Source organism: Aythya fuligula, chromosome 10 (genome assembly GCF_009819795.1).
Source record: "Aythya fuligula isolate bAytFul2 chromosome 10, bAytFul2.pri, whole genome shotgun sequence".
Classification (NCBI taxonomy): Eukaryota; Metazoa; Chordata; class Aves; order Anseriformes; family Anatidae; genus Aythya; species Aythya fuligula.
The window spans coordinates 17,582,534-17,597,053 of NC_045568.1; the positions used below are offsets into that span (position 1 = coordinate 17,582,534).

At 44.2% G+C, this 14,520-nt stretch overlaps 1 protein-coding gene across 2 annotated transcripts in view; it reads right to left on the bottom strand.

Annotated features, from left to right (window-relative positions):
• FOXP1 (forkhead box P1) overlaps nucleotides 1–14,520 on the bottom strand; it is a 360,388-nt gene that overhangs the window by 59,454 nt on the left and 286,414 nt on the right. For both annotated transcript variants that reach the window (XM_032194299.1, XM_032194301.1), the window contains 3 exons: nucleotides 12,311–12,448; nucleotides 11,107–11,196; nucleotides 5,527–5,686 (listed from right to left, as the gene is read on the bottom strand). In XM_032194299.1, the coding sequence (XP_032050190.1) occupies nucleotides 5,527–5,686; nucleotides 11,107–11,196; nucleotides 12,311–12,448 (388 nt within the window). The remainder of the gene's footprint in view (nucleotides 1–5,526; nucleotides 5,687–11,106; nucleotides 11,197–12,310; nucleotides 12,449–14,520) is intronic.

Sequence of the window (14,520 nt, forward strand, 5' to 3'; positions counted from 1 at the left end):
TTTTAGACATAAATTATGAATTCATATTGTCTTCCTGAAATGCTTTTCAAATTTTAACAGTCAAATTGATTATACTATGATTATTTCATTAACACACCTATCTTTCTCATTAATTTTGGTTTCTCGAACTGCTCACTTAATTGATGGATGTGTCTACTGAAAAACTGTATAACTTTCTATACAAGTAACACTATTATTACTGTCATTTCTTAGATCAATGCTAATGAGCCATTCAAAAGTAAAATGAAAACATAAAATAAGCTTCAAGAAATCAAAAAAAATTGTTTTTTGATTGTGCCAAAATGGACACCAGGCTTGGGACATGCGTGCAGCACTCAATAAATAGTCTGAGTGAAAACTTTGCAAACTCCAGTGGGCTGTATTTTTGTCTGGAGCAGGGGGCACACACGTCAGCATGGCTTGGGTTCACAGTGAGATCATGGTTTTGGATAAAGCCTATGTTTGTGACACGATCAAACAAGTCGAGTTCTCGAATTGAAGGCTATTTCAGTGCTCTTTCACAAGGCCATGGGAAAAAATGAGCAGCAGAGACGCACCGCTTCAATATTCAGAAAAAAATAAAAATAAAAGGCAGCGTCTGTGTGTTTTTAAAGAGGTTTCTCATCCCTGTGCTTCGAGATCATTTGGATGACTATTCATTGTTTCAGTGTGTCGTGGCACTGGAGCTATCCTAAGGAAACCTGCCATTTTCTGAGTATACAGCAGCAGCTCAAACAGCCACGTATCTCACCAAACCTAAGGTATTGAAATAAAAAAAAAAAAGGCAGTATGCATTATATTCATTTGAAACACATAATAAAAAATGCCAAGGTCTAAATTTAATTTATTTTTGTCATTTAGAATACAATGGATAGATAATCATCTCAACGTGATCAGCCAAACATCTTTACTTTGCTAAACTGTTAAAGATTTTAATTATGCTAGCTTTGGAGAGCACTGGTCTAATGAGGCGATAGACTCCAGAGAATCTAAGTGGTTAAGAACTGTGAAATGAGTCTGATAGGATTTTTTTATATTCACCGTGGATCGTTTGCATATCAAAGAGGAGTAAATTATTGCACGACAGACCAATAACCTTCCCCGCCTTTCTGAGAGTAGCATTAACAAAAACAGTTGGTCTCCGGTAACGGTTCACTACTAAAAAATGCTCAAATCCTTAAATATCTGCAATTAATATATATTATAAAAGAGGCTTCAATTTATACATTAAGTGATCAGATATTCGTAGGACACATCCATTCCTCTAAAGCCACGTCACTTTCCTTTCATAAGAACCAAATGCCAATTACATTTTGATGGATTCTATCCCAAATGAGCATTTAGTTATTAGACACATTCAATTATTACTTGTCCCCTGAAATTAAACCTCTGAGCAAATTAAACAAAGAAAAAGGTCAGTACACAAGCCTATGTCCTGTTTTGCTGTATCTGGGCTATTATTTTCAAACACCTTGTGAAGTGACAGTGTGGGATGTATTTTTAGCTAACACGCTTGACAGCGCTGTCTGCGCACTAACAATTACCTGCGAGCGCGGCTGACCCTTACACCACTGTTTACTCAATGGAAACAATAGTGAATAGACTTGTCTGTTGATGATAACATATTGATAGGAGACCGTATGAGTCGACACCTATTTTTATTTTCGAGAATAAGCAAATAGGGAAAGAATAACTGCCTTCCCCCCTCCTACCAGCCCCTATCTGGACAAATCAGTTTTTAATTGGTGAAGGGGCCGTGCCCACTCTCCTTTCTCCGTCCCTGCTTCTCCTTTCCCCTTTCCTTCCCCTCCCGGTCACTTCTGGATACTTCATCTGCAGCCTGCAGAGTTATACAGCTGTTAAAATAGACACATTCAGTATTATATATTGTGATATGAATAACATATATTCATATCTCTCCGTAGATCCTCTAAAAGTCAAGGGGGTTGTTCTAACTTCCTATACGAGGGTAGCTCTTATTAGCACAAAAGAGAACCATAGCATATAGCGAAAGAGAAATACAAAATACCCATTTCGGGGGAAAAAATGATGGAGAAAATAAGGATTTCAGGCTGGATGTCATTAGAGAAGAGTTAGCTGTGATGTCATACATGCCTGCACACAATCCATCGTTCAAAAATGAAAGCATCACTGACATCATTTGATTTTTAAAAAATAAAATTATTAAAAAAAAAGCCTCCCTCCTCCTTCCCCAAATGTCGTTCTTTCAGAATAATTCTGAAGAGCATTCCTAACTAGCCTGTCAAATTGGGCAGCTGAAAGGTACGCTCATTACTCATCTGGCAAAATGGTTAAATAAAATAATAGAACAAATGGTAAAAGTAAGTCGAATAGATTCATGAACACTCGCAATAAATTATGTAATTTACCATTTAACAGTTTCATTTTAATAGCGAGAGGTAAATTTTCAGTCCGATTCCCAGAACTGCACTGCAATTACCCGAGCTCACTACTGCTTGTGCCGCAACTTCGTACGTACAAATAAGGGGATTTAGACCTGAAACTGCCAGATCTACGGGAGCAATCAGGCACCTTCATGTCTCCGTCCTATTATTTTCACTCACTAGTGATCTGAAGTGTGATTTGCAGTTTCATTTTACAGCTCCTAAAGATCTAGCTCTCACAGCTCCGAACGCTGCTGAAATGTGGTTTATTTTTAAATTGCTACTATGTACAGATGTAAAATCTAGATTATAGATGTGTCTAAATACAAACCAGCACAGATTACACAAATATAACACTAAAGGATGTGCTATTTTGTGTAAGACAATAGGCAAGCACTGAAACTAAAATACAGCTTTGAACAATGTATTAGTTCTAAAAACATAACAAAACCCCACTTATGAAGTAGCATTCTCTCCTTAGAAACATTTATTGCTATTATAGATACTTAAGAATAAAAAGCAAAATGCTCTTAACCAAATTCATAGCTACATTAACTGGAGGGCTGGATTTTTCTTTTTATATGCACACTGACAGTATTTGTCTCACTCTTGCCAACTGTTCTGAAAACAAAAGAGCATGATATATGTAATTTTTTTTTTTTTTCTTAAATAAGAAGTGTCCATTACCAATTATTTTAAACTATAGCCCTGGCTCCTCGTTGCATTTTTCAGGACAACTAGTCCCCTTCATTATGAAAGAAAATGTAGGCACAGGTTTAAAAAATGTATGTTGTGGGGACAGTTGACAGATTACCGCTCACGGAACTCAATTTCCCAACCCCAGGTATCACCGGCTCAAAGACAAACAGAGTTGCTCAACCTCTTTGTGTCCTTGTACCTCCATACCCAGGTGACCATGTTCAAGCAAGCAGAAAGTTGATTTAAACCTCGTAATGACATCAGTTTTAAGCCATCGTCTCTCTGATCAAAAAAAATCGCGCTGGATCGCAACCTGCCTGAATTCTCGGGCTCCCCTCCGCCCCCAGCCGGCCCCGGCCCCCCGCTGCTCGAGGCTCATCTCCCTGCCCAGCGCAGCCTCGGGACCCTCCTGTTTGTGTTTGGGCTCTCTCTGGCACCCCTTCGGTTTTAAAATAGGCTTCTTCCCAACGTGGCGAGGACTAATAGTGGCACCGCGCCGCTAGCCGTATCAATCAATGCCACGACTGCTGAATTACCTACTGGTGTCTCCGATGTGTTACTGCACAGATTACACTTCATGCATCACCACATTCATTTCTTTCACATTACACATGAGCGTGTCTTGTCACTGCCCAATTGCCCTCCTTTGGACAGCTTAACTGATGTACTGTACAATGAACCTCACTGAGCAAACTTAATAGTATAGGAGCTGTGGGAAAAATTAGAAAGGTTGAAGCTTGAGTCCAGTGGGCACGTGGGAATGGCTTGTGATGTTTCCAACAATAAATCCGAGGCGTAATTAAGGCGCGTTACACCATTCTGCAAGTACAAATGGCCCCGGTCTACATGTCCTTTTTCCCAAGCTCATCTCGTGCCTTCTCCCCAGCCCTCAGCACGCTGATGCTGACCCACGAGCCACCCCCGGGCCTGATCCTGCAGCTCCCTGCCACTCGCCTTCCTGCAGCAGGACAAGTCTAACATCAGCAAGCTGGTTCTGGGATGCAGGAAAGCCAAACCCAGTCCTGCAGAGGGAAGCATGGGTTCCCCAGAAGGGGGCTTGGTGCTCAAACACCTTTGAGGGTCTTGCAAAAATGAAAAACAAGCCTGAGCAAACCATGCAGCCACGTGGCAGAGCAGATTCCACTCCCCGGCTTCATCTCCCTCTGTCCACACCAGTTAACGCTCACCAGGCACCTCGCTTCCCTTTTGCAGCTACACACACAGAAAAAGGGAAGGTGAAGGGCAGAAGCAATTTCTCCCACCACCCCATTTAACCGAACAGAGCTGAATGTAAATTCATTATATGGTTTAGCAACCAGTAGCAGCCCCAAGGCTGCTTTGAAGAGCCCAAATCATTTCAAGCTGAGCTGACTCCAGTTGTTGAGGTGGGTGTTTAAATTTATTAGGGGGCAAAGGGAAGGAAAAGGCTCGACTATTCAGAAACACCAGCATCTTAGTTGAAAGACCTGGTCCTCCCTGAGCCATGCCAACTTTGAACCACCTGCTTTCATCACAACAGACAAGAGCTCAGACAAGTCTGTTAAAATGTCCTAGAGGTTGTACTGAAACCCAGTTGAAAAAAACTATATGTATTAAGCCAAGAAGGAAAAGAAAGAACAAAACTGCCCAGGTTGTGATTACTGCCAAAAGTATTGTGATTTAAGTAGCTATCGCTTTCAACGTATCAGTATCTTTAGAAAAAATAAAGTAGGGATTTCAGCAAATCAGTAACTTCCTGCAGAGTGCGGGACCGAATAAAGATGTAGGAGGATCTAATTGTCAATAACACCAGTATAACACCATTAAAATTAAATGGAGTTAATCCCAATTTGCCTCAGCGTGGAGGGAAGAATGAAGCTCTGACGTCCAGAGGCAGTGAAATGAAGGACATATAAACAGGCATGGAGAGGAGACACTGCCACCTTTCCCTTTCAGCTGCAGAAAAGGGCAATCGCATTTCTACAGCTCGGCAGCGTGCGATCAGTGCTCCTCTGTGCCCAGCTCCCCGCCAGTGGTAGAGCCAGAAAGGGCCAAAATAGCACATGAAAAAAAATAAGAAGAAGAAAAAGCTGCTCTCACGCTATCCTAAGCCATGAACCCAGCACCAAAATTTTATTAGGAAGCCTCCTGCGGAGGATTTCAAGTACAGATTAGTACAACCAGCAGCTTCGAGTCCGCCAGGCTGGATACAGCTGTACAAATTGAATCCAAACTCCAAACCACCTGCCCCCTGCTAGCGAGAGCAGCCCATGGTTTCAGTGCTGCCCTTCTCAAAAATACCTTTCTACTGCCCACCTTGTCTGTCAGAATGTTTCTTTGCTCGTTATTTTGCAAGCCTATGAGATCTCTGTGTCTCACTGAGTGACAATTCGGTGTGCAGGTGCTGTCTGCCTGCTCAGCAGCCCCCCAAGCCCTCACCTACCTTGTGCAAGGGGCTGCAAAGGCAGAGTAGGCTGGCCAGGCTGGATCGTTAGCAGCCCTTGACGCTGCAAAGTCAGGAGGTGCTGCTGCTGCAACTGCTGCATCTGTAAGAGTTGCTGCTGAAAGGCCAACTGCTGTGTAGCCACCTGCTGTTGCTGGGGCTGGAAAAGAAAAAAAAATGCACATTTGTCAATACAGAGCAAAAAATATTAACAGAGGACTTGCAGGCTCAACAGACTGCAACTCCTGATCACAGTCATTTGGTAGCAAGGAAGGACAGCGAGCCCACCACCCAGTACCAAGGACCCCAAGGCTCATGTAGGTGCTGGAGCTACCAACAAGGCTGCAGGAAATTTCCACCTCTGGTGAATACTTTAATCCCACCTCAATTCCTCCTGCAATCCCAATGAAAAACGCATGCAGAATTTGGTGCACGTGGCTGTGTTTTACCCCAGAAGCAGCTGCCCTTCAGTGGTGGATGGAGCAAACGCTGCTGGCAGCTGTGGAAGCCCGGGGCAGTTCTTCGAAGCAAAGAACACGCCGAATGTGAGTTGCCCCACGTAACCACACCGCGCTTGGACGTCATGAAAAACAGCCCTGTACTCTGCTCTGTTTGCTCATGCACGGGTTGTCTCGACAATTAAGGCAGTACAACCGGCTTGATTTATGGTATTTTACACTTACTCTCTCTTATCCATCCATCAAGCAACAATACTTTGTTACGTGCAGAATTATTCTTTGCTGTATTTAAGGCTGCTACTTGTGCACTTTGAAAATTTTAATTATTCTCACTCTAAAGAAGACGGAGTTGCTTTACTCTGCAGGGACGTGAACCCTGAACCTCCGAGGTGTAAAAGAACATGTTGCTTTTCTCACTACTGTACCCGGAGAAGCTTTTAACTACTCTGTTTATCACTTCTGACATAAATAAATGAGAAAAAATCAGACCTTTGAAGAAGAAAAACTTCATCTAATATTGTTAATTAGCCATGACAAACGATGAAATAACATTGTAAATCTTTCATAGAAACAGCCACTAGATTTTAATTACACACATTCATAATTTAGCAAACAACATCTTACTTGAATGTGAGTGTTTAATATGTACAGTACTCCAGGCTTCTGAGTCCTTAATTTTGTTCAGTTAAGGAAGCCTCTAGGTTTTGCTTCCATGCTCATCTTGTGTTTTATTTGCTTTGTTCTTTAAAATCCATGAAAGGCTTTGCGTTTTGATAAATATCTTTTTATTTATTGTACAATGACAGGAGGAAAACTTTTGTTGTGTAAAACATCAATACATCATGCCAGTGTTTAGCAGTTCCTTGTGCTAGCCAAAAAAAATTAATGTAGATTTCCTTAGTAATTATCTGAGTGATAGAAAGATAATACAGTGCAGTAGTACAATAAATAGAAGGAAATTATCTAATATCCCTAATCTGCTAGGAATCATATCAAGGTGGAGGTCTTATACACATTATGGCTAACAATTATGGAAAAAAAAAATTAACTCTTGCAAAACTACACACTTTTGCAAATAAAGCCCGGCCAGACCGCCAGCGGTCGGTGGCCCCTCCCTGGTATCGGTGCGGAGGATCGCTGGCCCCGTTCCCTGCTGGTGTCAAGCAGGAAAAATCCACCCGGGTCACAGGAGCAGGGCTGACGGCCACCAGCCAGGGGCCGGGGCCCCACCTTCTGCCAGGGCGCTGGAGCCCTCCAGCCCCGCCGCGCTGAATGTGACACAGTCACAGGGGGGTTTAAAGGAAAAGAAAAAAAAAAAAAAAAATGGGAAGAAAAAAAAAAAACACCTAGTATTTGGGGAAAGTTAAGGACAATGGCAATTACTTCAATTAAAATCCTTAAATAGTTGTTTTTGTGTTGCCATGCCCCATCAATCTTAATACTACAAGCAACTGCATACCTACAACTGTACCGACAGGCAAGTTCATTTTTCTTATTTCCCAGGAAGATCTGTAACTTCGGGAACAGTTAAACAAGTGAGTGTTTAGCCATACTGGAACTTGGAGAGTTTTCATCTCTGTGCCACAGCTTGCTCAGACAGATCCAGTTGTTGCAACTATTGCCAACAGCACCAGATGAATGCAAGCTGCAGCGACAGATCCATTAGGAGCAATCCTTGCCTCCACAGATGTTCCCGCTCCAAATAGACATATATTTAATGTATATTTAGTGTGTCTCTATATAATAAGGGGTATTTTGTAATAAATAAATAAATTAGGTGCAGTAATCTGTGCTTTACCTATTTGCCATCTGAGTACGAAGTTAGCATTGAAAAAAACCCACCCCCAAACCCCGACAACTTCACACAAATCGCCTGATGCCCGTGTGGTTGTCTTCCCGGCTATCCCAAGAAAAGCTCTCGAACACGCTCTACTTTGAAAAGCCAGGATATAAAAGTATACAAGGCCCATTGTCCAAGAAAGAATTTAAAAGCAACGCACGTTGCCAAACTGCGCTCCCCACCCAGTTACCAAACACAGGATACAAGGCAGTTTGTTTACTTCTCACAATTGAATGCATACAAAAAAGGTCTCGGTGCAGTCCTGTTGTCAGGTCAGTAGTCAGTGTTAAAACGCTGAAATATCCTGATAAAACTCGCATTTTTGATCCCCTCCCTACAGCTCCTGTCAAAGGTCTGTTTTCCTTTCGTAGGTCCCTCCCTGCTGCCTAACACAAGCTGCCCCAAGCGCTGGAGGACAAACGGCCGCAGCATCCCGCGGCCCCAAGCCCCCCCGGTGGGGGCTGCGGGGGGCTGGAGCCGAGCTCACCCCACAAACTCACCCTCTGCTGCCCGAGTATAGCCTACAAGGAGACCGCTGGCAGCCTGCTTAGGGGTTGGACCCCTTTGGCCCAGGGGAATCGGCGGCATTTTCCTTCTTTTAGGACGGTGCGGTGGCACGAGCCACTCGCAGAGGGCTCCGGGGAAGTCCTACATTCAGGTGCTCGCTCCAGCTGTGGGGTACAAACTCACCCCATGGCAGCATCGCCGCCAGTGGTCCCCTCCGCAGCACGGCTCAGCCTGGGACCTGCCGCTGCTGTGGAGTACAAGGAGGGGGAGGAAGAAAGACCCACCGCTCGCATGCTAATCTAGCCAGGATAAGCTCCTCGGCGCAGGGAAACGGGGCTGAGCCAACCTGCGGGATGGGACGGAGTGAGAGTGCTGTGGGAACAGGCCTCTGCTGAAACCCTCGGCAAAAAAAAAGCCTAGGGAAAGCTGGAGTCTTGGGCCCCTTGTTCTCTCCGCCGCTATCATGTTAAAATGCTCTTCTTAAAACAGGAAGGAGTCTTTTCTTATTGTTACTTTCGACAGTGTAATATCAGAAGTGTGACCACAGTAAATCAGTGTGTTAGATATTGAAATGCCATCACATTGTCTAACTTCCCTTCTCGTCTTTTTTAACACAAAGTATTTTTTCTTCAAGCTCCGAGCCCTCATCTTTGTGTCTGAGATGCTCTCCTGTCTGACAACAGCAATTTAGAAGAGTTAACTTTTATCGTTCATTCTGCTGTGTAACTTTCCCCTTCAAATTTCTTTATCTGCCCTCTGAGCTCATCTGAACTTTCATGTTCTCCCAGCATGCAGGCTTGCATTCAAAACTATGTCTAATAGACCAAATAAGAGGTTAATAAGAAGTGGCAACAGAAAGAAAAAATACAATCCCTGGTAACTGATAAGAATGACAGTGGCAGCCCTTTATTGTTTGTCTTCAAATATAGAGTTAAAGATCTTTAAAAAACTAAATTTTGACGCCTTTGAAAAGAAAGAAGCACAAAATAACAACAGGGGGTTATTGCCTGCCAGCCACAGGGGAGAAGCTCCATAATTCTTATTCTCCCTTTTGAAGGCTGTTAGAAATCTGATTCAAAAAAGCAACAGCAGAAGGAGAAAGCCTCTTGAGGCTATCGCCATTTCCTGTGATCATGCATAATGCGTTTCAAAAGTGGGTTTTTACCATTTCTGTTGATCAATTGCACCTCCTTCATATCCCCTCTTTTTTCTGCTGTGTTTACATCTGATGTGACTCAATGACAAGCGCTGTCTGAGACTGTGAAACAGACCTGTCATGTTGATTTATGGGCGCATCAAACCACGACTTGTCCAAACTGAAGCTCGCAGTTCATTAATTAGAGAGTTGTGACTTTGAAGTCAGCTTTCAGACTGTGGTTTTTAACATTTGGCTTAATTTATATGCTCTTGAATGTGGATCTCTAAGGAAAAAACTGAAATTCCCTTCTTGTCTTTGAACTTCTTTTGACCGCACAATAATCATTTCTTTGTCCAGAGTGATGCCTGCATCCCAGAGTCATTAACGCGCATTGAACTGCCACTGATGAGTAAGCCCTACTGAATTAGAAAAACAGCCAGCAAAACAAAGCTGAGAGCATTCTGCACAGTGATATCTCACAATTACATGCCTTCCCTCCCTGTGCCATTTCCATTTTAATTACTGTTAGTCCTTTAGATTTACATTTTAGACACTTTTTAATCTGTTCCCTTTTTATTATAGAGGCGCCCGTAAGCGTGCTATGGTTAAGGTTGTGTCAGCGTTTCCATTATAAACCCCCGATTTTCAGGGGTTTATAACTCAGCTGGAAAAATTCACTCGGGGTTGAAACTTGGCACAGGTGGCACAATTTGCCGAAATTTCAGGGGTGAGAAACCGGTGTGAGCTTCGAGCATCGCCAGTGGCAACGTGATGCCCAACCACTGCCACCACCACAGGACGTGGCACAGTGCCTCGTGCCAAGAGGCAGCTTTCTAGGATCTATCCGAGCCAGTGCCGATGTCAGACCGGAGTCTCCAACTCCTTGGGACTACAGGGGTGAACTTGGTGCCGTGAAAATAAATGTTACCGCAGAAAATTTTAATTTCAGCACATCAAAATCAACAAAGTGAGAACGTGGCAAATACTTAGAAAGGATAAATGTATTTTAAGTAGAGACAGACGCCACCTTGGTGATCCTGCTCCTGCCATGGACCATGGTGGCATTGGGGTGAGGTCTCGGGACACCGTGCACTGCGGTGTGCTGCAGCACCTGGGCACAACACGCTGTGATGGGGTGCCACTCCCGTGCTACCTCTGCATCTCAGCCCTCCCTCACTACTCATAACTAACACTGCTCGAGCGCGGCCCCTTCTGCTGAGCAAGGAACATTCCAACCTCTCTGGTTGGAAACTGCAAGTGCGAACTCAAAATCTCATGGAATTTTGCCCTGTTCAGAGAGGACAGCCACATATCTGGGCCTGCTTCCTTGCCCCCTCCCCTCTGCAACATAACTAACTTCCAAAAGCACTCTCCCAAGATACACGTCTAGATGCTTGCTCCAGTACTCATACCGAACATCAAGGCATGGTCCCCGGCTATAAAATATGTGGCAGCAAGCAAATGGAAAGCGCAGGAAAATACAGGCGAAAACAGGACAATAACTCTAAATCTGAAAGCTGAGACCTGATAGAGTCAGTTCAGTTGTGCAATCATTTATAAGATGAATGACAGTTTAATAGCCACTAGACAGTCCTCTGGGATCTGTGGTTTGAAAGTAAAATGGGTATTGTCTGTACCTCTTTAGGCTGTTTTCCAGCATGTTGTTGCTGTAAAAGTTGAAGCTGCAACTGTTCCTGTTGTTTCTTATAAAACTCTTGAAGCTGCTGCTACAAAGAAAAGGAAAGATGGTAAGTAACAAAGTGGAGAGCCAATTCAGTGTCCCTTTTGGTGTAATACACAAACTGTGATTTGAAAAATAGCATCCTTTTATCTGTAATGGTCTGACCTTTAGTTTGAAACTCGACAATAAATTCAGTGCACACTGACTATTCTTGGCATTATCGTTTGAAAAGTAATCTCCAAAATGAACTGATGAAAAACATACCATTTTCTACACAAACTAATTAAAATAAGGCAAGGAATGACCTTTGATTGTAACAACAAAGCCAAAATGCCCTTGCTGAGAGAGCCTGGCGAATCTCTGTTGTGAAACACACATGCTTTCTAAATGATAGGGTTTGACTGTATTAAGTGTTGTTCAATACATGCACAGACATCCTAAGAAATACTCTCCTCCTCCCCGCTGCCAGCCGCTCGCCGTGCAGGCTGTGCTCTGGAGCCGAGGGGAGGCAGCGTGGCAGCGAGGAGGGGGCACACAACGTGGGGTTTTGGTGGGTGCCCGTGCTGGCCCGATGCTCGCAAGCCCACGCTGAGCCATACCCTACGGTAACCCAGCCCTGGGTTGTGTCACAGCCAACTCTCAGCTGAAAAAGGACCATGCGTCGAAACGGGGCACGGAGAGACACCGATGCACCACGCAGCATACGCTGGCTGAAATCAGATGGATTAAGGCTTGCGAACCTCTTCGCTTTCACTGCCACTGTTTCACCAGCTCTTTATGGTCCCAAGCAGACATAGCAAGGTCTGAAGTGGGAAGTGTCACCCTACCACTGCGTTTATTGCAATTAACCAGGGCACACTGTACTTTCTGGGGGATGCAGGCAAAAGCAACAGGGACACGTGCCGAAATCCTGACACTTAAACATGCAGCTGCATTATTTATCCAATCCTGGAAATACTCCTTGCACTGCTCGCTGGATTTGTTTCCAGGAGTTATTTCTAGACCAAAAAAACAAAAGAGCAGTCAGTTCATTTCAGAGCGTGGCTGCTCCAAGGTGCAGACCCCGAGAGGCAGGCAGCTGCTTTCCCAGGAAGACATCGGGAGCGAAGCCCTCCAGTGCCTGCCAGGGCCCCACGAGCGGCTGTGAAGGTGACAATTACCTGTTGAAGCATGAGTGCCTGCTGCTGTTGGAGCAGGACTTGGAGTTGCTGGGGAGTTAGCACTTGTTGCTGGAGGATCTGCTGCATTTGCTGGGGAGTGATCACTTGAGGTGTCATCATAGCCACCGACACGGGAACCTGCGGAGGAGACAGAGCGGGGGTCAGGGAGCATCTCCTGGGGAGACGGGCAGGCGCGGGGAGGCACGAGCCCACCCCGAGCACAGAGGGACCGGCCGCGCTTCCCCGGCGACTCAGGTCCCTCTGTGCAGAGCTTTTCTGCATTGGGAATTCTTGAAAGACAGCAGAATGGCGAAACCTGCTCAGATTTGTTTGTTTTTACAAGGAGCTGCCTGCTCAGTCCTTTCCCTCCCCAAAAGCCCCTCCCTGCCACGCAGAAATTCAAGAGCCCAGTATCCCGTGCTGGTGGGATCCAGACCCTGTTAGGACAGGTTTTTAAGAAAATTGAAGGAAGGCTCAGTGACGTGGATAACAGCACCGCACTCCTATGCAATTTTAACAGAGAGGCCCTGCTACGATGTCTTTACCATTCCATATTCACCCAGCATACAGATGTCTTCAATTCTTTCATATTATGTGAGATACCATTAAAAGCCGCTTTCCGTGACATTTCAGTGACAAACAGCTACAGTGATGAACTTGATAGCATTTCATATTTGCAACTGTTAACACGTTTCTGCACGGGCATCTTTGCAAGGAACCTGTACACTGTATCTGAAAGGATGATGTCTTGTTCAGATAAAACACTGACATTAAAATGACAGGCTGTCTTGGCCAAGGTTACACAAATTGTATTCAAGCGGATACCTAATGACAATGCTATGAATTCTGCAAGCTTTCTAGAATGTAATTTAGCTATTCAAAATAATCACTGCACTTGTGTTTAATTTGCAGACTACATGAGAACCATTTTGTCAGTCCTAGTAATGCAAGAAGACTATTTCCCTAGAAACCCACCCCTCTATCCTCCACCCCAAAAAAGGAAAAGAAAAGGAAGAGAAAAAAAACAATAGAAGAAAAGACAAAACCCATATGAGTTTTAACAGTAATATTTAAGCACCTTACTTTTCTATAGTTTCAAATCAAATAGGTGACAGCACAAAACTAAAAGCAGTAAAGGATATACTTTGCTAAAAAGGATCTCCTGTCATCTCATGTATTACAATAAAAGGTAATAATATGTTTAGCACTTTTTCTGTGCACCACTTTTTAAAAAATCAGCAGACAATAGCTGATCAGAAGATAAAAGAGTTTAAAAAAACCCTTCCAGTGTAGTAGTAAGCAAGAGAGAAATGCAGTATTAATTTTATGTAACATAATGTCTTAATATGCAGTTTATCTTGACTTTTTCACATGATTTGTCCTGTCATTTGCATAGCAAGCTCTCATTCCTAATTTCACAGTCATTATGCACTGATGTCCTGATTTCTCAGCATCACTAATTTTGATGAACTAAAAATGGTTCCTGAAGGTCAGGCTGATGTACACGGCGCATCGCCCGGTGTTGTTGTGTACATGGCGTGCGCCAGGGCCCGGCGCTGCCCAGAAAACATGTGCTTGAGACTGATCTCCCAAACCAACAGCCCTGTCACACCAACACGGCGCGGTCCAGCACCAATCCCCCAAATCCCAGCCACAGATCTCCCACGGTCCTTGCTGGGGCAGGTGCGAAGGCCAGGAAATGGAGATTTGAGGATGGGACAAACTCCGGTCCCTACAAAGCCACCGCGCGGTGCCACCGCCTCGCCCCACAGGACGAGGACACTGAGTCATGAGGATGGGCAGTCCCAGTCCTTCTGAATATCTCAATCCTCAGTCTTTTAAAAACTTTCCCGGGAGTAGACAATTATTTAATTAAATGCTGCAGTCACTATCTTCACCCGAAGCATGACTCACCTTCATTATCCCCATCCCCTGAGAAGTTTACTTTACCCTGGGGTTTGTACTACCTTCCATTGAAGTTGGACTGAGCAAACAGAAGAGGAAGCATGTTTAAGTATGTTTTCTGTGCCATTCTTGGAAGATATACAACACAAATACTCTTCAGTCAGATTTATGACGACAAGCAGGGATACAGACAGGAATAGGGTGGGGTGCTGTAAACCCTACACATCGGTGATTAATACGGAGGGCCGCATTCTGCCGGCAGCTATGCGGAGACAACTCCCATTCACTTCCACGGCTTTTTTGCA